This window comes from Gossypium raimondii, chromosome 8 (assembly GCF_025698545.1).
Source record: "Gossypium raimondii isolate GPD5lz chromosome 8, ASM2569854v1, whole genome shotgun sequence".
NCBI classification, from domain to species: Eukaryota; Viridiplantae; Streptophyta; class Magnoliopsida; order Malvales; family Malvaceae; genus Gossypium; species Gossypium raimondii.
The window spans coordinates 2261336-2289028 of NC_068572.1; the positions used below are offsets into that span (position 1 = coordinate 2261336).

The following is a 27693-nucleotide window of genomic DNA, read 5'->3' on the forward strand; positions in this document are numbered from 1 at the left end:
ATTACTTGGGTTTTCTACATTGTATGTACAGTTTTTCAACTCAACAACGTTAGAAAATAGTAGATTTTTTCAGGTGAAGTTAGATTTTTTTTTGAAAAGGTGTAATTAAATTATATGTTTTTATAAAAGTTAAAATGTAATTTTATCATTGTATTAGTTAATATTTTATAATTTTTAAATAATTAAATCAAAAATTTTCTACTTTATGGGTTGACTACCCTCTTGGCATCGGCCTTGGGTTTTTGTTTATATATATGGGGAGATATCTATTTATATTGGTGTAAAACTAAAGTATGTGGTTTTATACTATTTCGTATTTTTTGTATGATTAATATTTTAACGATACAATTATCATATTTTATATTCCATTCATATATATAGATCATGCATGTCAAGCTTGACATATATTAAAAATTTCCAACTGTTTAATTTATATAGAAAACTTTGAACCATTCAGTAAGTATTAATATAGACAGTTTTTTAGATCAATATGATAAAGATATCGAATTGGTTCAAAAATTTACATGCATGACAAGTACAATTATATAGAGTTGATTGACTTAAGAATCAATATAGGCTGGTTGAACTGAGCTAAAAAATCGATTGAACCGATAGTTGAACCAATTTTGAACTAGTCTGACCAATTGGTTCCTAAAACAGTTGGTTTGGCTGGTTCAAAGTAAATAAATTATTAAAAGGTCAGTTGATTTGGCAATTGGACCGAGAGGCTTGTCATTCTGGGAACCAATTGACCAGGACAGTTAAAAAAAGGTTCAACTATTGATTCAATCGATTTTTTAGCTCGGCTGCAGATCAACAGATTTTTACCTTTCATCGAACCGATACCCCAATCAGTTCCTGATTCAACTAGTCGATCTGATTTAAATAACATTGAATTTTAGAATTTTTGTTTATATTTTAAAAATATTTTTAATTATTATTTTTTGAATTTTAAAGAGTTTCTTTTCATAATTTTTAATTTTTAAATATATATTTTATTTAGAAAATGAAAAAATTTAACTTTTTATGTACTTTTAAAGGGTAAGGACCAAAGTGACTATTCGATTATCGATACGATTGATCAGTATCTATCTACGAGTATAATAACATACCTTAGATCCAAGTTAATCTGATGGCTAGTGTTGGAAATAATATAAGAAAGCTATTTGGATTTTGGTTCACAGAGCCATGATATTTAGAGCTATTTCATAATAATAATAATAATAATAATAATAATAAAAGATATATAGAAGAGGAGGGGAATGAAAAATTTAATTGGTGCAGGTAATGCGTTCAAATGAAATTTTCGAATAATTAAATAACTATTTTATAATTTTTAAATTAAAAGACTAAAAAGTAAACTCATTAATAGTTGAATTAGTTTATCCAAAAATATTCAACAACAAATGTGAATTACTGGTGTCGTTTGTTTCATGTTCTAAGAATGCAAATGATGACCAGATTATATGGATTCGATTTGTTCTTACTTTTAGGTCACATCAAATATGTATCTTAGCCATTAATGAGCTGTTTACAGTTCCCTGCTATCATATAAATTTTGAACATTCAACTTTACAATTAAATTCATTTTTATCTCTGATTTTGAATTTCATCAAGATATATTGATGTGATCAATATTGTTTATTGGTCGGTCGGACCAATTAGACTAAGAACCGATTGGTATACTGGTCTAAACAATAGGTTGAACCGATTGAATCGAAAACTGCTCGAAATAGGTAAGAATCGAAAACTGGGACAAAAACCAATAATTGAACATGTTGAACCAATTTAATAAATTTTTTATTTATTTTTATGAATTTTTAATTATTTACTTGATTATTGTTAGTCTAGTAGTTGAACTAATCAAATTGATTGAATTAGAAACAATGGTCTGACTGGTTCAATTATTAGAACACTGTATGTGACACTCTTAAGATTGTACCACGTCATCACTTGAAAATTTTTATATATTTTTTAATTTTCAAGTGATGATATGACACAATCTCAAGTGCCACATCATCAGACTTTTAAAAATTTCAAGTTCAACGACTAAAATGAATCTAGTTGTCAAGTTTAAATATCAAAGTAGATAAAATAATATAAATACCAAAATAAACTTAATTACCAAATTCAGGGATCAATATTATATTATCCCTATAAATTTTGGTCATAGTGAAGATAGCGAAATTCACGTGGGCATCACATGACTATTGCCTTAGCTTCCTCTTGTTCAAACAGTGAACCTTATTTCTCTCACTTAATGTACCTTGGAATTTTGCACATTACAATCAATAATTTGTGATATAAATTTGAATTTAAATTTGTGTTCAAACTTAATTTTTGGAAAAATAGTTGCATTCCATTTTTAATTTGTTAATGAAATAATAAACAAATAAAAATATTTTTAATTTTAGGTATAAAATAATAAAGCATAAATATTATTAATTATATTATAAATAAATAAAATGCAAATGAACTTATTTTATAATAAAACAACAATGGGTTTATAATAATTTATTAAACAAAATTTAACTTAGAGCCTTTTGGATGGGCGTTTATCTAAATGTGGTACGTTTATCTTTCTTTTTGACTCACATTACAGCATCGTCAGAATATCTGATTTCATCGTCTTCGTTGTTTCTACATTACCCGTTATACTAATCGCATGTAAACACACCGCCCACCCTTAAACATACAAAATTTTATTCAAACAACCAATTTCTAATCAGATAACTCTAAGATAGAAAAAAAAAAAAAGAAGTAAAGGTCCCATGCAATATATATGATATTATTTTCAATTAAAAAAACAAAAAAAAAATCATTAGGTCAAACATTATTTAATCCCATTAACTAAGATCTTGCACTAGGTATGGGTTCTTTCAGTAGTCATTGTGATGAAGTTTCAACTGCCCCACTAAAGTTTTAACAAAGAAGCAAACACCCCACCCTCCCTTTGCCATTCTCACATTTTTTATATAGTAATTTCTTATTTTTAGCCATTAATATATTTAATATTTTTTTTATATATTAGACTTGATAATGACCGATGTAAAATTTTAAGTCTATTTTTTAAGTTCGGGCTCAACCCGACCTAAAAAATAAACCTAAAATTCTATCCAAGCCTAACCCAGATTAAAAATATTAAACTTGCACATGACCCGACCTAGCTATATTAAAAAATTTTAGGTTATTTTTTATATAAAAATGAATTTTAAAAACATAATATATTAAATACACTAAAAATATTAAAATAAATGTTTCTCAACAAATTGAAAATACATTAAAAAAAGTCTTTATACTTAAATAACAATAAGATATTTGCAACTTAGAAAGCAAATGCCTCTAAAATAGTAGTTAATTTAACAATAAAACAAGATTTATACAATATCCAAACAATAACAACAAAATAGTAGCAATATAATAACAAGGTGCTAGCAAAACAATTGTGAAACAATAGCAAAGCAGTTGATTTGAGCCTATATTTTTTGCCCAAACCCTCCCACTTTTCGAGTAGGCCTTCAAGCATATAGGCTGGAGGCCCGACCCGTGATTAGGTTTAGTATATATTACAATTTACAAATTAAGAACGGACAATTACAAAATCAATAAATTTTGGGTACAGTAGTAAAATATATTACATTTTTAGGAAGTGGCCAAAACCCAAACACAAGCTTAAAAAAAAAAATCTCCATGAACCATAAAACGAGTATATAATTAATAAAAAATATCTTATTGATTTGATCATATAGAGAGAGAGAGATACACACTTCTTTGCTTGCTAAGCTTTCTCACTTATTCACTAAGTGCCTCATGGTTAAAGCAATTTCTAGAACATGAAAATATATATGTTCAAACAAACCAACAAAATTCCAATTTTGGTTGTCAAAGAAGTAATATATATATATATATATATATATATAGATAGATAGATAGATATAATTAATTTACGATTAGTTGCTTGCACAAAGTTTTTCCGACAAGCCAACTTAAAAAATTTATATATGTATTTATTTCTAGATTTTGCACTTAATATAAATATATATAGTTGATTAAGTCATAATTGATTAGTATGAATATTGTTATCAATGTAGGAAGGCGTGGATTTGAGTGCTCTAAACGCATTATCCTCTTATTTATGGATTGAAGAGGAACCATGAATAATTCTAAACATTATATAAATATGACTAAAACTTATAATGAAATTATTCAATATATATATATATACGTGCATGTTTCATATATTTTAGGGTTTAACCTTGCTATATATAATCTTGTGGATTGTATTATTTACTAATTAATTATTATTTTTAAAACTTTTCTTTCTTCTTTTAGATAAATTATTTTATATGAAACATGCAGCTCCTACGTAACTACTTATATTGGTTTTTTTATCATTTTTCCTCAAAAAGAAAAAAATTGTTTAATAATTGAGTGTCAAGTTGAATAAGCAACAAAAAAGAAGGTCAAATGAAATTCATGTCCTTTAAATTTTATATAATATTAATATGAAGTGATAAGATTTGATAGTTGACGAGAAAAATGCATGATTCTTTTTTATATTTTATCGGATAGTCACTTTTATTTGCCTCAGATTACATTTTAGTCACTTATGTTATCATCTTGTTATGAAGTGGTCACTCTACCGTTAAGCTCTGTTACCTCCCTAACAGCGGTCCTACATGACAGTTCAAATGAGTTTTAATTGCCAACTTGAATGTCCTACGTGGCAGTCCAAATTAAATTTTATTTAATTAAAAACCTATTTTCATCCTAACAACTGAACATCCAAGTTGACATTTAAAACTCATTTGGACTGCCACATAGGATTGTAGTTAGGGAGGTAACGGAGTTTAATAGTAGAGTGACCACTCCGTAACAAAACGATAATATAAATGACTAAAACATAACACTTTAAACATAAGTGACAAACAAAAGTGACTATTTTTACAGTTTACCCTATTTTATAATATTTTAAAAAGTAATAAATAATGGATAAAATATATTAATAGTCCCTATATTTTTTACAATTATATTTCAATAATTTAACTTTTAAAAATTACATAATAATTATTAGTATTATTAAATTATTACATTTTAATCATTCATCCTTATCTATCGTTAACAATCAAATCCTCTTTTTATTTTAATATTAATTTGAAGCATCATACACTTGGCTTGAAAATCAAATATAATTCATAAATTAATCAATTGTTTAGCTGTTTCGTGAGCATTGCATCATTATTACATCACATTTTGTATGCTTTATAAGAAAATTAAATTATACCAAAAAAGTTAAACTCACACCTAAAATTTCTTAAATCTTCCAATTTAATCACTCATTTATTTTAAAATTGTAGTTCAAGTTATTTATTTATAAATATAAAATTATTGAAATATATAAATACATATCTTTATAATAACTTTTTATTTATTTTTAAAAGTGGGTTTTTTTTCTTTCTAATTGAATTAATGTTTAGTTTACTTGCGACACTAACTCAATCAAATATTTTATAAGTAGTATAGATTATGTTTTCATATATGATATATCTATACTATTTATTAAACCTTTGATTGAGTTGGTGTCACCCTCAACTGGGTCACCAACTATGTAACACCCCATACTCGGCCTAAACGACAAAACTAAGTCTGAAGTGCACATCAATTATTTCTCAAAACATAATTTCTAAAATGTGGTTTCAAAGTCTTCCAAACCAAAAGAGTTTTAACAAACATAACATTTACTTCGAAAATTATCATTTAGAAAGTCAAATATCTGGAAACTATTGAACTTAAACTAATACTAATAATAGTTGATAAAAAGTGTGATCGAGCTCCAGATCCGCTGACTCGATTAAGCCTGTGGGTTACCTGTAATTCAATCAGCAGACAAAATGAATTAATAACTCAATAAAGAAACAATTATATATTCAAACAGACTTAAAGTTAAACCAATGAGGTCTCAAATTCAGATTCGAAATAAGATACAAAAGATAATCTGTTTAATTTAACAGATCAGACATATAACAAATTAGCTCATTCCCATACACAGAACAGATCAAAACAGACGAAATTTCCTACCCTCATCCGCTACACACTATCTTCGACCAACCCAACACACCAAATTGAGTATTTAATAGTCATCCAGCCCTACACACCACATAGTGTCGGTATGACAAGTTTCGATAACTACAGACTAGCTGCCAAATCAGATTAAGGATATCGGTGGCTTAGCCATGGCTTAGCCACTGATTAAGAACAGAACATTTCCTCATTTACACAATTCCCACCCAATGCAGATGCAAATTTGAGAAGACAGTTGATAAGGATGCTTATACAATCATTTAGATACAATTTATAATCTTATAGAATATATCAAAATTATTAATGATTGTTATATTCAACACGCATACAGATATTCAGTCTTTAGTCTCATATCACAGAATAACAGTTTATACAGTCTATTTCAGTTCATACGGACCGTACGGAAGATGTAACACCCCCTAACCCCAAACCGTCGCCGGAACAGGGTTACGAGGCATTACATGACAAATCAAACAATTTACAAATAATTCATATAAATTTTACTAATCGACTTCATTCATTTTTTTTAATAAAAATTTCGGCAACATTTTTGCTTATTTTTACATACACCCCCTGCAAAATTTCAAACATAACCAACCCAATTCCAGAATTTCAACCAAGGCATTTATATACTTAAATCTTACTTGACATATTGACATAACAACTTATTTAATAAAAATCCTATTATCATTTCTAATTAACACATAAAACTAATCAAGTCATTTCAATTCGATACCAATGCCATAAAGGACTTCTACCAATTTGCTAATTTAATCATCAAAATACATAATATCTTACTTTACAATAAAACTATATAACATAGCAAAATAACTATTATAATTCTTATGTACATGCCACTTTCTCTTAAAAGAAGAAAACATCACCAAAATCTTTATGTCGGAGAAGGGATTGTCCTGGATGCTAAACCGAGACTTTGATCCCTTTTCAACCTGCGCACGGAAACAACAGTACGCTGAGTATTGTATACTCAGTGGTATTACCATAATTCAAATTATAATAACAACAAAGAATTGTAATTACCAAGCATGTAACTATCCGATTTCTTAAATATCAATTAATTTATAAACTTTCATTAACTAACAATAACAATACAATTTTTAGCTATTCTTCAATTTCAATCATATATCACATGTAATAATTTCAATCACTACATAAACATTAAATTCATGCCTTTCATTTTCAATCTCAAATTTCAATCCACAATTTTAACTTTTCTTATTTCAATTATTCGCCCTATTAACAATCTGGACTTTGACGGATACACGGATTCCAACCCAAACACACCAATACGGCACATTGTGCCTAAAACGGTACATAGTACCTGATCAGTATACGACACATAAGTGCCTGAAACGACACACGAGGTGCTTGATACGACACATAAAGTGCCTGAGATACGACACATAAAGTGCCTGATCGGCAAAGCCGATAAATCCCGTACTCTTCTAAATCCTATGGCATGCTAATTATATCCGACTCAGCCCGACTAGTTAATAGGGTATATAAATTTCTCAATCTAATTTTCACTTTTATTTCAAAAATTCATTTTCAATATCAATTATACTTTTTCCATTCACTAATTAAACACAGTTCAATACCAACACATACTTTTCTCATTCAATTTAATTTTTTTTTCCAAATTCAATTCAATAAAGTCACTTACCTTATCATATGCTTACCATACACATAATTTAAATTTAACATCAAATAATAAATAATTTGAATTATAGTAATACAAACCCGAATTTTGCTCGATTATTCCTCAATAACCTTCTCCTTTCCTTTGTGTGCCGATGCCTCGAGTTTCTTGTTAGCTACGAAAATAATAATAATTTACACCATCAATTACAACATTAATTTATAATAATAATAAAATTTCTATCTAATTTATACTTTAATTCCAATTTAATCCTAACTAAATTTATTTACTTTTCTAATTTAATTCACACTCTATTTCTATTCAAATTTCTTCTAAACTCAAATTTAACTACCAAATTTTCAGCATATTTCATTAATTTCGAATTTTTCTCAATTTAATCCCTACAAGCATAAAACTTATAGCTTACTTCACAATTTAATCCTTTTATCAACTCTAACTAGAAATTCTATCAAATAAAACCTTAATTCCATCATTTATTCAACACAAACCCTACTAAAAAATCTATCAACTTTCAAATTTTCAACTTAAATCCAAGAGTATTTCACTCTAGGGTTCCAAAAAACATCAAATTTATGAGAAAAGGACTTGATTTAGCTTACCTACTAAACTTCAAGCTTCAAAATCTCAATTTTCCCTCTTTCTTTTCTTTCCCTTTTTCTTCCCCTGTTTTCGTCTCTTTCTCTGTTTCTTTTCTGTTCATCTTTTGTTTCTTTTTCTTTTTGTTTTGCTTACTTACTTTATTTCTTTTATGCATTAGTTAATAATAATAATAATATATTATTATAATCATATAATAATATTTTATTCACAAATATCTTTTACTTAAATTATAAGAAAATGTTTTATTTTATTACAAGTGTTTTTTTATATATTTTACGCATGTATTATTTTATCACCACACAGTTGTCTTTATCTTATTTGTTTCCTATAATATATTATCTTAATTTTAATTAATATAATTTATAATATTTTAATTTAATAATATTTTTATAATATAAATCAAGAAAAAAATCCAAGATTTTTCCATCTATTGCCGTGTGGTATTAACAACCATGTTTTTTAGCGTCCGAACATTCGTAGAAAGTTGAGTTTTCGGTACGTACCTGAAGTAGTTTCAAAGTAGGATTAAGGTAGAGTACTTTTGAGACCTAAAACAAACATTCAATAACCAATCAAACAACTAAAATGACGAAAATCACACAATTTTAATACTCAACCACTTATGTCGAAACTTTGACGCCAACTTCCAACAAAACCAATGCTTACTGACAACTTGACAGAATTATCTTGAAACAGCTCGAGGAGGATTACTGCCCTCGGTATTCTTGCTTAAAGAAAAGGGATCAATGATCACTTAACAGAGAATTCAAGTGAAACAAACATAGAAACCCCATTTTTACACATAAATGAAAAATCAACAGACACTTCACGGAACTGCAAGAATTCACGACAAAACTTACACAAAGACTTAATTATGATAGAATTCAACAGTCAGACATTCAAATTTTGGGGCGTTACAGACTAGGTAAGAAAATTAAGAAAATGTCATTCTATAATTAAAAAACGTTATATTATTTGAAGGTATTTTAGACTTTTCATTTTAATAAAAACCAATTATAAAATATGCATATGGTGGTATTAGAACCCGTGCCAATTGGACTTTTAAAACCTTAAATTTACCACTTAACCAAAGCATCATTTTAATGTATTTTATACGTTTTGTTTTAATATACACAATTTATTATCTTCATCGATTATATATATATATTAATAATGTGTTATTATATATATATATATATTAGTTTCAAACTATACATTTCATTGTTTATTGTATGTTACTTTTAAATAGACATTTGTGTATTAAATATGTGGTTTCCACATGTATACGCATGCGATAAGATTTCTAGCATAATTTTATATGAATATCAAATTATTTTGCAAATATTTATATAAGTTTTATTTGTAAAATTTTAAAAATCATCATAAATGATACGGTTACGTTTGTTAGTCACCTGCATGCCTTGTTTATGGCAAAAGGAGGAAAATTTTTCATTTATTTTCTACAAGAGTTTTATTCATATTTCTAATTGAATGTTTAAATTTATACTAATTATTCTTTATTTTATGTAATAATTTTAAAACATATGTATTAAATATGCTTTTACCCATATTATTACACTAGTAATCAAATGTAGCATTAATTAATTCTCTAATTCTTAACATCACAACACCTCAAATTCATTCATGGCTAGTCCCTCAACTTTTAATAATTTCGCAAATTAACCCCTGAACTAGATAAATTAAGTTAAAATGAACTCAAAAACATAAAAATCATTAAAAACAGAATTAAAAACACTTACATGCAAAGCTCCAATGTTGTTCAAACTTAAAGCTAACAAAATTGTTTTCTTTCCCACAAAAATCGGTTGAGTGTATCAAAGAAGATGACACTATTTTGGTTATCTTTTATTATTATTACTAATTATTTATTTACCATTTTAGCCTTTAAAACATCCAATTTTACTCAAATACTAAACCACTAAATTCCACTAACTTGTACATATAGTATTATTAATTACCATTTAAATCCCTTCATTAAAGATTCCACATCCATTTAACCCTTTAACAAAAGAGATCGACTTTTGTTCCTTTTTCAATTTAGTTCTTTTTAATTAATTAACCATCTAAACCTCAAAATTTTTTAACGAAAATTTAATATGACCCTAATATAACTCTATAAACATTAAATAAATATTAAAATATTTATTCACTCATCAAAATTGTGATCCCAAAACCACAGTTTTCGACACTACTAAAATCGGGTTGTTACATGTAATGACAACCAACCAAACATGTTGTAAGTAATCAAATGCACAATATCATAAATTTTGATCTAATGGCCTTAAGACATGTTCTTTTTATCTTGAGACTCAATGACAAAATGACCTAAAGTGCACATTTTCAATCATTAAAACTCTACCAAATTGGGCCTAAAACCTACCTAAACATTATAGGAATTCAAATCCATCAACTTAGCATATGAAAATACATTAAAACACCACCAATTTATAGCACTTAATACATCAACATCCAACCAAACAAATTGTATAACCAAACACATTTAAACATGCACGATTTTCTATCAACTTTCAAAACATTATAGGCTAAGTTACCAAAATGCATCAAATCATTAATTTAGACATTAAGCTAAGACCAACCTAGGTACATAAAATTAATTTAGAAATTATGGAATGTATTTTCGGTTCTCATCCTCGATATAAAAAAAAGATGAGGAAAAGTGGTCATATTGGCAACTATTGGATTTGGTGTCCTAAGTGTAGTATATTCGTTTGTAAACTTGTAACATTTTCGAACAGATTGATTAATAAAATAATTTATGGATTACATTAATATACTTTGCATAATTTCCTCATATGATTTTTTCATGCAAAGCAAATATTAGCCCACTGGTTGTCTAATGTTTAAACTAATACTAAGAGGTATTACGTGGTCGGATCGTAATACAAAAAGACAGCTTATATTAGACAAACCTAAACATGTTCTTAGCCTAATCAAAAATGACCAAACCAATTAAAAGACTAATATATATGCCGTCTATCAAGTCTAATTGGGGAGATGCCTTGTCTTGGGCATCGTAGCGGATGACTCCCAAAAGATAGAGGCATAGATGTGACTGACTAGATTGACAGTACATTGGACTGAATCCAAGTAGAATAGATCATGAATCTGTTTATAGATTTATTCACTTATGACATTCATAGTGTGGCATACATTAATCTTGAGTGGATGAAGGACTATGTACGTGTGACTCGTATACTTAGATGTAAGTAAAAGCCTGAGTTTGAATAGATAATGAACCGAAAGCTAGTGCGTTGGGTATACGACTTCTGTGGTGTGTAGCAGCATTCACAATAGTAGAATTCATAGCCTGAGATATGGGTAAATGATATCTTCTCAATGATATTACACAATAGATGAAAAGTAAATATGGCCACAGGTTTTTCATTTTTGTGATGAATGACTTAATTAAGGATATCCTATGAGGGTAACACACTTATAACAACGTCATTGAATGATCACTAATCGAGTTGTTTTCGTAATGGTATATCATTAAGGATAGCTCAATTACGATACTATAGTGGAATGACTTTGTGACTAAATGAGTTTATAATTAATAGGCAAAAGGCCGGAACTTAATTATAACTCATTTGAGCCCTAGTCGCACTCGTTGAAACCGAAAATGAATTGTATATTGAATTAAATGAACAAAAATGTATACAAACGGTAAAGCTGGAGAAGTGGGAAACATTCAAAAATGAATGTGGTTTTCTCACTAAACGAAAATGATCTGAAAAATTAATTTATGGTTTTTCGATTAATTAATTAATTAATTAATTAATTAAAAGTTCGAAAATGGAATTAAATTAATTGGTCATTGTGAATCCGTTGAATATAAAAAAAATTAAATATATTTTCTCATAGATTCTTTTACGGTAAAGTTGCCATGATTTTAATGGAATCAAAATCGGGCTGAGAAAATTAATTAATTTAAATTAATTTAAATTTTTTATTTTGGGAAATAGAAAAACATGTATTAGATTAAATTAAATCATAAAGTGTTGGGTTAAAAGTTAAGAAAACACATTATTAGACCTAATACAGGAGAGTCCCAAATCTCTATCATAATACATATGAGGGGAGACACAGCCAATTAGCCCCTCTTTCCTAATTCAACTAAGGGATTGGTTTTTTTCTATTAAATAGACATTAAATGTATTCTACTAATTCAATTAGGGTTTCACTTCTTCTCCCTATAAATAGATGACACTGGTAGGGCTAAAAATATAATAAGTTACACACAACTTTTGAGATATTGTTATTATACCTGAAAGTATTGTGAATTTATTTTCTAAGTATAAATTCTATTTTCTAAGTATAAATTCTATTTTCTGGAATAACAATTATACCGGTTTTCATTAAAGAGAGATTTGTTTTCCCACTAAAAGTAAAGTAAACAATTTTTGGTTTCGTGTTTGATTCAAATTCGTTCGAGCCAATACTTGAAATAGTTCGTGGTACGAGAATAGCGGAGACGATCGTTCGGTTGAAAGCCGGGAACAACAAGGATCCTTCTTGCTGAAAACGCAGGTGTCATTTCGATAAATGGTTTATTGCTATAAATATCACAAATCGACTTGGTGTTCAAAATTTTAATTTTCTGTTATCCAACATCTTATTCCAAACCTACACGGAGTGGAACTTCATCTTTCCATGGTGTTGATATGTCTTTTCCCTCAGAGACCTCGGCTGATATGCCCCCTCGAACAGTTATGTAGTAGATGGTTCATGATCTCCTAGTCTATGTATGATACATGCACGAATGGGGTGCAATTTATTCAGTTCCAATCACCAAAGTTACCAATTTTTAGACTTGGGAAATCAGCAGATTTACGACAACTTTTTGGATGGGATCCTGGTATTTCTGGATTGAGATGTCTTATGGCGTTTGAAGATCTGCCTCTTAGCTTCGAAACATATTTTGAATCACTCGATTTTGAGTTTGGGAGCTCGAGTTATGACCGTTTTAGTGAAGACTACGCGAGCAGAATTTCTAAACGAGGTTTTTACGGGGATTACGAATTTCGGGCTTTTAATTTGAGTTTAAATCATATTGGGTTAGGGTTTTAGGCTTAATTTTTATTATATATGAGCCCAATATTTTATTTATTAGCTCTTATTATTTTATTCTTGATTTTTGATAATTATTAAGTATTTTAAGTTATTTAGGAATTTTATGTTAACAAGAAAGTTTAGTTTAAATTAGAGTTTTAGTATATTAAGAGTTTTATTTAAATTTAATTAGCTAGCCTATATATAGGTGTTTGCATTATACACAATACATTCAATTCATTATTATTCTATTTCTCTTTTGATTTAATAAATTCTCTCTGGGTTTTTCTTTTCAAGAATTTCTCTTAAGTTTTTTTAAAAGAGTTTTAACAATCTTTTTAGATTGTGGGGATTATCTTTAAACTTTTTATTGCCAATGTTTCTATCTTGGAGGGGAAATTAGAGTCGCTTGAAGGGGGTTGTGGATTCTTCGTATTTTCAAAGCTTTTTAAGACTTTCACATGCCACGTTCTATCTTTTCATTTATCTTCTTTATTCGCTTCCTTAAATCGTTGATTTATTATTTTATTTTAGTTATTTATTTTAATTGTTTTGTCTTACTTGGATTCAATTTCGTTTCAGATTGTATCAAAATCTAAATTTCTTTTCGAACATCTAAAACTTTAAGTTAAATCCACAACTTTGACAAACTTTATGATTCGCTTTCTCGTTCATCCTTTATCAATGTACAAGGGCTAAGTGCACAAGTTCAGTCAGGAGCAGTTGTGCATGTACTATCGCAGGCTGTGGCTGATCATTCATCCCATCAATCTATAGTACGGTCAATAGTCTTCATGATTGTAGCATTTAGTCCATCATGCCATGTATAACGTTATGTTACTTTGAAGTACCACTTGCATTATGTCTTCTCCTTTTTTTCTGGCTTTGTGTTTTACTGTTTGAACTTTAGTATTTTTGACTTTACTTTTTGTATGATTGGCTTTCTGTATTTGCACTCATTTTGTTGTTTTATTTACATTATTCCATTTGGTGACTTTTATTACTATTATGACTTTTGATGGTTTTTATTCTTCTCCTTACCTTTTTGTCAAAAAAAGGTAACTAAAAGGTTTTTTTTTTGTTTCTTTCCTTACGTTTTCACTAAAAAAAAAAATTAAAAGTATATTTTTATGACGTTTTTCATTGATGATTGCGACGCTTTATAGAAGTTACAAAATAATTAAATAACTCGCGACATTTTGAAAAGAATTTTTTGTGATGTCTTTAGGCGTCGCAAATAGGCAACCAATCACAGACAATCCATGATGTTTAAAATAATATTTTCTGTGACATTTTTAAACAACACAAAAGAGACAATCAACCTGTGACGCTTTTGATTGGTCAATGTGATGCTTTAAAACGTCATGAAATGAACTATTTTCCGTGGCATTTCTTGACTTTTTCTGACATTTGAAAAGTCACAGAAAAAATATCTTCTCATGATGTTTAAAAGCGTCACGACGTTTAATCTATGACTTTCTTACTTTTTAGAAATAAAACGTCACAAAAGATACAAAGAAACTTTGTAGCATTTTCTAGTGAAACGTCACGAAAAGTCATTTTTGGTAATTACAGATAAAATATCATTTTGATACTTTCAATATTTTTCTTAGCATTAATTCAAAAATAAAAAAATCTTAAAAATATACAATAATTAAATTGTAAAATTATAAATATCATAAAATTATAAATCTTAATAAATATTTTATTTATTTTTAAGATTTAAAAAATAATTTTTATGTTATAATAAAATGAAATAAATCATTATTTAACCAACAAGTGTTGAGCGTAGTAGAAAGACACATTATTCTATCAAAGAAAACTTGAATCTTAGAGACAATATTAATGAGAAGGACAATCATGTATCTCAAATACAAAAAAAAACCGTATTGTTTAATTATTATGTGTAATATTTAATAAATAATTTATTTTTAGAAAAAATTACCTACTATGATTTGAATGACATATAAGGAGTAATCCTTTTATATAATTTTCTCTAGCAAAATATATTAATAATAAACAATAAATTCAAGAAATAAAATGAGTGGAATAAATAGTTACAAGTAGCTTTGTTGAGAAAATCCTAATATCTACAATCCTTTTTGTTATCTTCCACCTATGATCTCTTTTTTTTTTCCGTACATCGAATGTTCTTCGTGAATATTCATTCCAACAAGATTTGATACGAGAACATAATTTGCCTTTTTAAACAAATTCATATCCAAAAAAAATACACATACTTTTTCACCATTAAAAAAAATTTCAACACATTTTTTTTTCATAAATCATCAGGCAATTGGAAGTTTTGGGAACCAAAGATTTGCTGAGAAATGTTTTGAACGAAGACAACAATGGAACATTTGTTGCTGTTGAAACCATCCCAGAGAGTGAATCTGACGGTGACGGAGAGTGTCTTCATCGCAGAGATGTCTTCCATGGTATGGAGCTTTTCGAGTTTCCGAACGACGAAATCATTGTAAAGGGTCTTTCCCTTGTTCTCTCCGTTAAGGCACTCATTCACCAACCCGCTCTCATATAAAGCCACCATTACGTTGTCAACATTGTTGTCTACCTTGTACCGTAACACTCCGGTTAGGGTTACTTCCAAGGTCTCTGATGTTGGCCTTTGGAAATTAGCCTGTTACATTTTGTATGCACAAATTGTCACTTACTTTCTTCACTACCGATTTTCCAAATACAACGAAAAAAAGAGAGCATATTTTCCGACGGAAATTTCAGTCCAAAAAGATTAAAAAAATTGTCGGAAAAAACATAATAATGCAATTTTCACATTGAGAAAAAGAAAAAACACTAAGGAGTTAATTTCATCGTACATCCTCAAAACACATTTCCTATGCTAAATTAATCTCAAACTTCAAAATATATTAATACATGAGTAATCAATATCGTATGAGTCAAGTTTTTTCCATCAACTATGCTATTAGTTTGGACATTAAATGTTAGCTCACATCTATCACAGATAAGGGGTAGACAACATTGCCTTAACTCCCGACAAATTGGTAAATGTATCCATTTAGTCCCTTCAAAATTTATAAAATTACAACTTCATATAATGATAAAATTTTATTTTAATGCCCTAAAAGTTGTTCATTTTTACCCCTCTAAAACAAGTTTCTAGCTTCCCTACTGATCGTAGAACAGATTCAAAACATGTGGATCAAAAGCACCTATTGCGTAGACAACTTAAGTCTAATGTGTTAAATTTTTTAAAGCATTAGATCTAAATTGTTAATGCAATAAACAAACACATATTTACAATTCAATTCACATTTTTTTATATATGTTTTATCGAGGCAAAGCCAAAAAAATTTCGAGGTGGGGGGAATTCTGTTATACATTTTTATGAAAGCTAAAATACAATTTCACCATTGTATTAGCTTATATATTTTTAAAGTTTTTAGAATGAATACATCAAAATTTTATTATTTTTAGGGGCAAACTATAATTTTACCTGTATTAACTTATAAATTTATAGATTGTATGGGTCTAAAACAAAATTTTCCTATTTTAGTGGGGCCACAACCCTCTTTGCCCCTTCCCTTCACCCACACCGGCATTTAACACCTAAACTGATGGAAAATACCCGATTAGTATTAGACCCGTTCTTGACATTTTTGAGGCCCTAAGCGAAACAATAAATTAAGCCCCTTTTAAAAAAAATTATAAAATGTAATACAATAAAAACTGATAATATTTTGGGACCCTAGGAGATGAAACGTTTATGGTGAAAAATTAAAAACCCTAAACATTTAATTAATTTATTTTAGCCTGATTTTTTTCAACCTTGGGAGGCTGGGCTCTCAAACAACCCTAGGGCTGGGCCTGATTAGTACAATATTGATATTTTTAGACTCAACCATAATGATTTGAAATTCGGGACCAATTTAAAATCTAGAACATAGTCTATAGGTATATGAAGAAATTAACCCCTAAATAAAAAGGCAAAATAAAAAACCTTGAATTTTGGAGCAGGAAACCTTGGAGCACTAGCAATGGTAGATAACAAAGCATCTTCTTCATTAGCCGGACAATGAGCTCTACCTTGAACCACAACCCGAGGGATAAACATATCATCGATCTTCAATGCCTGGACGTAAGCTTTTTGTCTCACCGTCCACTTACTCGAAGCGTACGGATCTTTCCCTCCCATATTATCAACATGATAAGACAACACCAACACCGGTGCATCCAGCTGGTAATCACCCCTCACCAACCTCGACAACAAAAGCTCCGCCTCGGATGACGTCGCACATCCCTGAGAAGAAAACAATTCCACCAAGACAGGTCCGTCGGGACAAGTCGCCGCCGATGAATCGACTACTGTTCCGTTGTTTTTGCCTTGAACTCGCGATGAAGATGAAACCTTGCCTAAACAGCTGAAGAGACGACGCCCCATGTATTGACGTTAATGTTGATGATCGTCTCTTATAAATTTCGTTCGTGTGTGTGTGTGTGTGTGTTTGGTTTTTGTTCTTTCCTCTCCTCTCAGGGATGGTTTTACCGGCGGCCCTTTACATTTCACAACAAAAAAAAAGGAGAGAGTATAGATCAGTACGTTTGTGTATATATTTGTCAATATGTGATCTATGCCATTTTTTAGTAAAAATCTACCATAAATAATAAAACAGATAGACGACTATGAAAAAAAAAATATATTTAACAGAGATTTTTTATTTCTTTTTATTTTGAAAGAGTGGCTGAGAGAGAAATATGGCGACGAAGATGCCAACTTTTTCTATTTTGAGGGTTTTCTTTTAATTATTATTTCATTGAATTTAATTCGATTTTATTATAAAAAGTAGTGTTATATAATGGAATCCGTTAGATTAGAAATCGATCGATATATCTCTTTGAATAAAGTGATTAAATTTATCTTTTAAGTAAATTATTTGGAATTGGCAATAAATTAAAAATCGGATAAAAAATCACTATGAATTAGTTGAATTGATTTTATAATTTTTTTAAAGATAAACTATAAAAATAGTCACTTTTGTTTACCTCATATTATATTTTAGTCAATTATGTTTGTAATATTACGTTTTAGTCACTTACGTTATCGTTGTCACTCTACTGTTAAACTCCATTACCACCTTTGCGATAGTCCTACATGACAATCCAAATGAGTTTTAAATGCCAACTTGGATGTCCAGTTGCTGAGATGAAAATAGGTTTTTAATTAAATAAATTTAAATTGGACTGACATGTAAGACATCCAAGTTGGCATTTAAAACCTATTTGGACTGCAACGTAGGACCGCCATTAGAGATGTAACAGAGCTTAACGGTAGGGTGGTCACTTTGTAACAAAACAATAGCCTAAATGACTAAAACGTAACATTTCAAACATAAGTGACTAAAATGTAATCTGAGACAAGCAAAAGTGACTGTTTTTGTAGTTTACCCTTTTTAAAATTATTTATTTAATTATAGGTAAACTACCTAGTTAGTCACCCAACTTTTAGAGCACTTTCATTTTGGTCACCCAAAATGAATTCCTTGCAATTTCATCACCAACTTTTAGGATGTTTTCATTTTAGTCACCCAACTTCTAAGTCGCTTCCATTGTGGTCTCCTGAAAAATATTATTTTTTAAAGTATTGATAGGGGTAAAAAACATATTTATTAAAATGAAAAGTGGTAAAAACTAAAATAATGCATTAAAATTGTCAAATTGTACTTGTTTACCTCTTTGCGAAAGTTTTAAATTTCTTTTTTCAATATTAAAGTTTTAAATTTCAAAAATCAAAATTGTTAAATGAATTGTTGATTTTTTTCGTAAGCCTATTTGTTATTATAAGGTTAAAATTAATTTAATTAAATAATTAATTTAATCTCCATCTAAAATTTAAAAATTTATTTTATGTTTCCAAATTAATATCGACTCAAATAACTCATTTTTAGTAATTGTTTATAAAACTCAAATTTCTTTTGATTAGTAATTAATTTTATTTTTCATGCCAAACAAAACTCAAAATATTTTTATTACATCCTTAACCAAACGAAGAATAAGCAATTAATTTTAACATGAAAGATTTGGGATTATATAATCAAAATAAGTTAGTTTATTGAAAGTATTAAATATGAGTTATTTGAGTGATTTAGTTAAAGATAATCTTGAAACATAAAATAAAATTTTGAAATTTAGAAGGAGATTAAATTAATTAATTTTAATATTATAGTAACAAATCGACTATATTATTAAGGGATAATTTTTTAATAATTTATTTTTTAATTTTAATGTTTTGAAAATTAAAATTTAATATTAAAAATAAAATTAGAACTTTTAGCAAGGGGATAAACAAGTACAAGTTGATAAATTATTTGTTAAACAAGAACGACTCGAAATGACATAATTTGGAATTAACTCAACCTAAAATGACTACCCAAAACAATCCAAAAATTTTAAAACTTGATTTTACTTACCTAGATTGATCCGAACCAAAGTTAACCTAACTCGCCTAATTGACTACTTCTAAGAAGTGTAAATGTATATAAATTTTGACACAATTTTGTTTACTTAGTATTAACTCAGTCACGGATCTAAATTAACAATCCAATCTCACTAGCATAAATTCAAAAATGACCTAAATAAGAAATGATCTAAACTTAAAAGGATGAGAACTGGATATAATCGAACTCAAAAAACTTGTATAATAAGAATGATTCAAAATGACTTGAATTTAAAATTAACTCGAACCCAAAATAATCTAAACTAGAAATAATCCTTACTCAAAATTATGCAAAAAATTTAAATTTTGAAATCAACGATCTAAATTAATCCGAATCAAAATCAATCCAACTCGCCCAATTTACCAGTTTAAAACACACATTTTTATTCAAGTATTAACTCAATTGTAAGGCACTAGTAGCCGTGTCTCCGGCATCATCGTCAGTGCCGGAAATTCCACTGTCAATCATGTTTGTGCTGTTGTCATCAGGTTCCATTAGTGCTGATGAGGTTTCCCCGGTTAAAGAGCATATTCAAGGTTCCATAAAACATCTCCCATCGATGGCCTATCAATGCCGTACTCGGCAAGGCACTTCTCAGCCGTCTCTCCGTAATTCTTAAGAGAAGCCGGATTCACTTTCCCGATCAGATTCGAGTCCATAATTTGATCCAACATGCCTTTCTTCTGCAATGCATTGCCTATTCCGCGATGTTAACTTGTTCTCGACGCAGAACCGGATTTAAAGCCGGCCTAGTGCGGAGAACTTCCATTCGTACCACAACGATCGACCATTATCGGAGCCGATGGTAAGTCCTGTCCCAATTCCGGAATAGGATAAAAGTAAAGCCAGGCCCAATGCCGGGGAAAACTCAAGCCGATCGATATATCGGAGACGGAACAAGACTAGAACTAGAACTAACAACAAAAGAAGTTCCACTCTTTAATGAAGCGAAAGAATGGGCTGAATCAGGGACACAAATTCTACCACGAAAAGTTCCATTTTTTGAAGAACCACAAGCAATGAAATAGTTATCAATGAGAGTAGATAAAGGCTTGTTTTTTGCAACAACAAAACAGTAGCTGAAACCAAATACATCAAGTTCCATACTTTAATCTCCATTATTAACAATAAAAAAAATCCCTCAAATTTGCAAAAGAATTACCCTCAGATCTTAAGTAACCCTGAAACAAATCAAACCATTGTAAACACAATGCAAAAATTACATGAACTTTACTTCAAAGGTCATCAATGGGCTTACCTTATAAATGAAGCCAAAATGGGAAACAATCAGCTATTCCTAGAAATGGGTTTTGAATTTAAGTCTCTCTGGATTCAAAAAAAGAAAATTTAACTTTGAAATAAGAGAATTTTCCAGGCTGTTCATTAAGAGAATTAGAAAAGTCAAAAAAAAAGAAAGAAAGAAAGAAAGAAAAAGCTTTGAATTTTCCTGTGCTTTGTTAACTTAATTATAAAAGAAAAGCTCCATGAAAGTGCTGCAGCTGAAGCTATTATATTAAGGTAATATTTGAATTTTAATATGAAAAAAAGAAAAAATTGGGGGAAAAAAATTAAAATTTTGAAGTGAAAGAAAATGGTTTTAAATAATAATAAAAAATTGATTTTGGAAGGGAATGGTTTGAAGGCGTGGGAGCCGGTGAGCGACAGTGTTGACGGAGAAAGTTAACGGTCTTTTAAACAGAGTCAAATTGTAGGGACCGTTTGGCGCGTTCAAGGTTAAAGTACTTGAAAGATCCTTATATTATAGAGTATGTTTCAAATTAGTCCCTTTATTATTAAATGGATCAATTTAATCCTTGTGCTATTCACCTAAATTGTAATATATTTAATATTTACTGTATAAAATTGTGTTAAAAATATATTTTTAATTGCTAAATAGTAAATATTAACTCTATTCCAATTTGACATTATTTAATTTTTTTAATAGTAAAAGAACAAAATTGACCCTTTTAATAATAGAGACTTATTTAATATAAGGACCTCTTAAGTACATTCACCCTTTAATTGATGTCTCTTTTAACGGTATATTAATGGTTAAGAGTATACCATGTTAAAGGAAATTTTAATATTAAGTCATTTATAATTAACAAGTGATGGAGTGCGCAATGTAGATTGTACTTTTAATAGAAGAATTTAAGTTTGAGCGTTAAAGACGAATAATTGATTAATAATTATTCGAATATTTTAAATACTATTTTGCTGATGGGCAAATACGAATCTAATATATGTTATGCATGTCTATAGTCATTTAACATTTGGGGAGGTTGATCTAATGAGATTTTCTTGTATGATGATTGATTTGAAAAAGTCTTTTAAGTACATTAGAAATGTATAATAAATTTAATAACATTTAAATCGAATTCAATTTAAACTTAATAAAAAATTATGTAATTATTATTATTTTATAAAAAAATTGATAACTTTTTTTTTTGTTATTTCGAACTTAATTAACATCACTCTGCCGATTCAGTCTTAATTCGATTGGCATGAGTATTGTTGCTAATGCAAGAGTATGTGAGTTAGAGTGCACTGAAGCGCATTGTCCTCCTATTTATGGGTTAAGCTTGGGAAGGGGATATAGGTAGTTCTAGGCATTGTGTAAAAAAAAAATAGATATGATCAGAACCTATAATGAGATTATTCAAAAAAAATCACTCTATTTTATGTATAGTATTTGTGAATTTAAAATTTCAAAAAAAAAAAACCGATTGAGTCTTAATTTGATTGGTATGGACTTTGTTGCTAATGAAAGAAGACATTGATTCAAGTGCGTTGAAGTGTATTATCCTCCTATCTATGGGTTGGGGAGGGACTATAAGTAGTTCTAGGCATTGTGTCAAAAATAATAGATATGATCAGAATGAGATTATTAAAAAGAAAAAAAAAAGTAAAGCAACTTTAACACAACATTAACGTGATTAACTAAATTATGTCTTTGGGTTATAAGGACAGATTTAGTGGATGTCTCTAAGCAAATCGATTAAGTCTTAGTTTGATTGATATCGATATTGTTATTAGTGCAGGAAGACGTGGGTTCAAGTGTGCTGAAGCACATTATCCTCTTATTTAAAGGCTGGGGAGGGATTATGAATAGTTGTAGGCATTGTATCAAAAAGAATATATATAATAAAAAATTATAATAAAATTAATGCTAAAAAAAATAAAAATACTCTAAACAACCCTAACTCGATAATTATGATTAATTTATTTATTTTTTGAATTTATTCGACATTTTAAATGTAATTATGAACAAAACCTGATTTAAAAGAGAACAATATGTGAATCTAACTTTGTGATAATATCAGTAACTTTACTAGCAATGTGCAAATGAATGAATGATGAACTTGAATATCTTTATTTTGCATTTTGTCTCTAACAAAATGAAAATTAATTGTTGTATATTTTATTATACGTAGATTTCATGAGTGGATTTTGTCTAATTAAATTTCGATTCATCTTCTATTTATGCTTTATATTTATTTGATTTTACTTTTTAATTATTTGGACATGTATTTGTGATTTATTATATCTTTGGGGTATGTCTCGCATTTATTAAATAGTTTACAGGAACTTAACAAAGATAGGCGAAACAGGCAAGACGTCACGACGTGAAGGACATCGACATTGTGATGAGGGGCGATGTCACGACGTATTGAGTTCTCCAATTGACGGAGAGGACAACATCATGACGAGTATGCATTGGACGTTATGATGACGCGATGTATTCCCCAAGTAATATAGTCAAGTTTTGGCAATCAAGTATGACTTCTTCTCACAGTCGAACTCTGATTACTCCAAGGATATTTGAATATGATTAGAACTTTAATCTTAACCTACTTAAAGGGGTCATTATATCCTTATTTTAATGAGGCAATTAAAAATGTAGTACTACATAGCTTTTTTGGGGGGGGGCAACAAGATGTAGTCACAGATGAGTTTTAGTAAGAGTTTTCGTGGTAACTATGGAGAGAATTTTGTACCCCTTTTGAGAGAACTCTACAAGCGATAGGGCTTTTTATTCGGGGTTTTGAGTAATGTGCATTTAGTACATTTAAATTTATTTTCTCCATATTGTACTTTCATTTGTTTACTCATTTAGTGAAAAGTCAAAGCCTCATTTGTCCGTGATTTTTATCCTCTTCAGAAGAGCTTTCCACGTAAAATTTGTGTTCAATCTTCTCTACACTTTCTATTTTGTTGTTTATACAAGTTGATCCCCAACAATATCTATACTTTTAAGTAATATATCCTTTGTGAAGATTTTTTATTCTATCCTCATAAAATAATTATCCTTATGTTTAATTAATCGTAGTTAATTATTAAGTTAAACTCCTCAATTACTAAATAATGAAAAATATGACTATTGAGATTTTAATTTTAGGTTTCATCTCTAAACAATTTCTAATTCATTATCTTATTAAAAATGTTAATTTTAAATTTTAAATTATCAATCATATAAAACAACTAGCCAAAAATCAACATAAAATGAAAATGATTAATAATGTACTTTACCCATTCTTTTAATTTTTAACACCAAATTCTTTTTAATTCATTCCAGTCACTAACTTTTATTTCTCCGATCTTAAATTAATAAAATAAAAATATAAAATATCATTAATTAACTCGAGTTTTATTAATATTAAGTAGATGATTGTACAAAATTAACCAAATAAATTTTTGTTTACTTTTTTATATAAGTGTAGCATCACGATTCTTAATCTTTTCAGTTATAAAGTGAACCAATAAAAAATTTAACAAAAGAATGAACCCTTAGGCTTATTAACAAGAATTGAATGATGAACATTTCAAAAAAAAATGAATGAAGAAAATTAATGAAAATTAATACTTTTCATCTCAATCAAGCTTTCCATCACAATTTCTGAAGCACTATTCACCACATCCAACCAATTCCTACATAACATTGAAAATAAATTAAAGTTAGTAAAAGGTTTGTGATAATTAAAAAAAAGTACAAATGATTGTAAATATTAAAATTGAATATTGTCGATATGAGCCAAATGAATTAAGCTCGAATTTAATTAAAAAATTACTTACAATTTGGGATAGAAAAAGGATCCCAAATATTAGAATATAAATTCAGGTTACTAGCTGCTACTTATATTTTAAACATAATATTCAGGGCCGGTCGACCCTAGTTGAAAAATCGCTTGCCTTGGATCAATATCCTATAGGTTGATTGAGCCACTCGACTTATAAACACGTCTAATATAATGTTAAACTTGTAAATATTAAAATAATACTTTTATAAACCAAATGAATTAAACCCTTAGTTCAACAAAGTTGAAATAAAAAAAAATCCAAAAATATTGAAATGTCACTTTGAAACCCTACCAAAAGATTGAGTCATCTTACCCTTCCAAAGAGTCAAAAGTGAGCCCAACCGTACACTTAGCCTCCTCGAGAGCCGACTCGAACCGTAGTAAATCCTTTTTCGGAACATTCCCATTATCAGTGACACTTAGTTGCGAAGGTTTAACGTCGCAAAAGATTGGGATCACTTTCTTCTTAGACTCCGCGAAGAGAGCCAATTCATGCAGGCAAAAGTAAGACTTGCAATAATTCGGCGAGAAAACAGCGATGCCAACTTTACAGTTCCTTATCGCATTATCAATGTGGTCGAAAAGTTTATCCCCCGGTTTCATATTCTTGTTGTCCAAAAATGGTTTCAACTTCTGTCGTGAAAGGTGGTCGTAGAGTAATGTCGCTAGAGTTCTTTTGGTGTCAATGCCTCTATGGTTGATGAATACATCGCAATAAGCTTTGTTTTTCGTCACCGCATCGTTAGTTGCCAATAAATTTTTCGTCGCTGTTTGGCGAGCAAGAAAATTCTTGATGACAGCTGATGAATAACGTTGCCTATGCATGCTTTTCGATCAAGTACAAGAGGAAAATATACGAAAAAAAACCCTAATTATAATTTTCTCGTTTAACCCCTTTTTTGTGATTTTATCTTAAGAATGTTCGGTTTTAATTGTGCATAATGTATGTGTGCGTATATATAGGAGAGTTTAATTGAATGAGTCTAAGGGAGATCTAGAACTTGGGTTACAAGGTTTTTACTTCTATAGTTGAATTGAAAGAAGGAAAATATGAAGATAGAGAGCATGCATTTGATTTTGACTAGGAGGAAGAAAGGAAACTTGACCAAATCTATGCCTTTGGACAAATTGGAACAATTTTTCCATTGACCCTTCAAACAAGTGAAATTTTGAAAGCCCTTTTTTTTTCTTTATTTTTGTATAGTATAGTTTTGTGTATACATATAACTTTTTAGAGCAAGGGTGAATCTAGAAATTCTTTTAGCGGGGATTAGAATTTAATTATAAAATTTCGATAGATCAAAATATAAATTTATTATGTATTAATTTATAATTTCATTATTTTTGAATGGACTAAATAGAATTTTTTTTAGAGGAGTGAAAGAGTAATTTTACTATATTAATTTATAATTTTTTATTCATAAAAGGATTGAATTGATTTTTTTTTTTTGGAGGGCCGAGCTCCTACCTGTCCCTTCAAATTTGCCTATGTTGTAGAGGGTCGAATTCAAATTTTTTTTCTAGAATGTCAAGAATGAGCTAAAATGCAATTTCACTATTTTATTGACATGTATCTTTATAATTTTAAGGACTAAATAAAAAATTATCATTTTTTAACTTAAAATTTCATAAATTTTTAATGGCCAAAGGCATTTTTTTTTATTTTAAAGGGGTCAAGCCCTACTTGCCTCTTTGCCTTCACTTTTGGTACATAAATTATTATGTTTGTATCATGTTAATCGCGTTTATTTTATTTTTTTTGAATTACAATATGAGAGCAAAGCCTTAACTAGCGCGACTCGAACTGGGGCTACACCTGGGATGGTGAACATTCAGACCAACACAGGGTTCAATCGTATTCATTGTTTGAACGTATCGACACAACAAAAATTATAAAATTTAAGTTGTTACAATATTTTTATTAAACATTTTTGTAGAATATTATTTGTCACATTATTTTTATGTTTTTAAACATGTTATGATTTCCCTAAAATAAAATAAAAAAAAGGGTAAAAATATTACAAGACTTATTCTTTAGTGTACAATATTTAGAAAGAAAGAGTCAAACAAAAAGAACATGTTAAAGTTAGTTGTGTTTGTCTAGTTTTGACTGTTTGATTATCAAACAAAGGCAGCATATTGAAATAGAAAGAAAACAATTTTTAAGTCTTGAATGAGTGTTTCTTAATGTCGAAATGGAAATTTCCATCACTTCTTCATGTGGGTTTTGAAATATACCCACCCACCAATAAATTGAAAATAATTAATCTAGTTTTGAAATATGTGCAGATCTGATCATGGGCTGAGCTGGGTCAATGTAAATTTTTAAGTCTATTTTTTAAGTTCGAGTCTAGTGTAACCTGAAAATTGAGTTTAAAATTTTGTTTAAGCCCGATTCAGATAAAAATACTAAACTTGAGCCCGACCTAGCCCGTTCGTATTAATTTTTTATATAAAAATAAATTTAAAAAATATAATAAAATAAATACACTAAAAACATCAAAATAAATGTTTCCCAACAAATTGAAAATACATTAAAAAAACTCTTTATACTTAAATTTAACACTAAGATATTGCAACTTAATAAGCAAATGCTTCTAAAATAATAGCAAAATTAATAATAAAACAAGAGTTAAACAATATGCAAATAATAACAACAAAATAGTAGTAATATAATAGCAAAATTATAGCA

General features: G+C 28.8%; 2 protein-coding genes across 2 annotated transcripts; both read right to left on the reverse strand.

Moving 5' to 3' along the window:
- Positions 1-15611: 15611 nt before the first annotated feature.
- LOC105790211 (hypothetical protein) lies at positions 15612-18040 on the reverse strand. The gene is made up of 2 exons (XM_012617691.2): positions 17430-18040; positions 15612-16091 (listed from the first exon to the last, which is right to left on the reverse strand). The coding sequence occupies exons 1-2, from the start codon at positions 17868-17870 to the stop codon at positions 15732-15734; spliced, it is 801 nt and encodes a 266-aa protein (XP_012473145.1). The 5' UTR covers positions 17871-18040; the 3' UTR covers positions 15612-15731.
- Positions 18041-20441: 2401 nt separating this feature from the next.
- Positions 20442-25826, reverse strand: LOC105793064 (TIR-only protein). Its single transcript, XM_012622003.2, has 3 exons — positions 25315-25826; positions 24788-24852; positions 20442-20620 (listed from the first exon to the last, which is right to left on the reverse strand). Exons 1-3 carry the CDS (start codon positions 25824-25826, stop codon positions 20442-20444), a joined length of 756 nt encoding a protein of 251 aa, XP_012477457.2.
- Between the last annotated feature and the right edge of the window lie 1867 nt (positions 25827-27693).

What these genes read in the sequence shown, in the direction of transcription:
- LOC105790211 (XM_012617691.2), bottom strand. Translation starts at nt 17,870, where the DNA reads ATGGGGCGTCGTCTCTTCAGCTGTTTAGGCAAGGTTTCATCTTCATCG. An exon ending in TTCCTGCTCCAAAATTCAAG is followed by an intron (nt 16,092 to 17,429) that starts GTTTTTTATTTT and finishes AAAATGTAACAG; the next exon opens with GCTAATTTCCAAAGGCCAAC.
- LOC105793064 (XM_012622003.2), bottom strand. Translation starts at nt 25,826, where the DNA reads ATGCATAGGCAACGTTATTCATCAGCTGTCATCAAGAATTTTCTTGCT. An exon ending in ACTTTTGACTCTTTGGAAGG is followed by an intron (nt 24,853 to 25,314) that starts GTAAGATGACTC and finishes AATGTTATGTAG; the next exon opens with GAATTGGTTGGATGTGGTGA. An exon ending in AAGCTTGATTGAGATGAAAA is followed by an intron (nt 20,621 to 24,787) that starts GTATTAATTTTC and finishes ATCGCGGAATAG; the next exon opens with GCAATGCATTGCAGAAGAAA.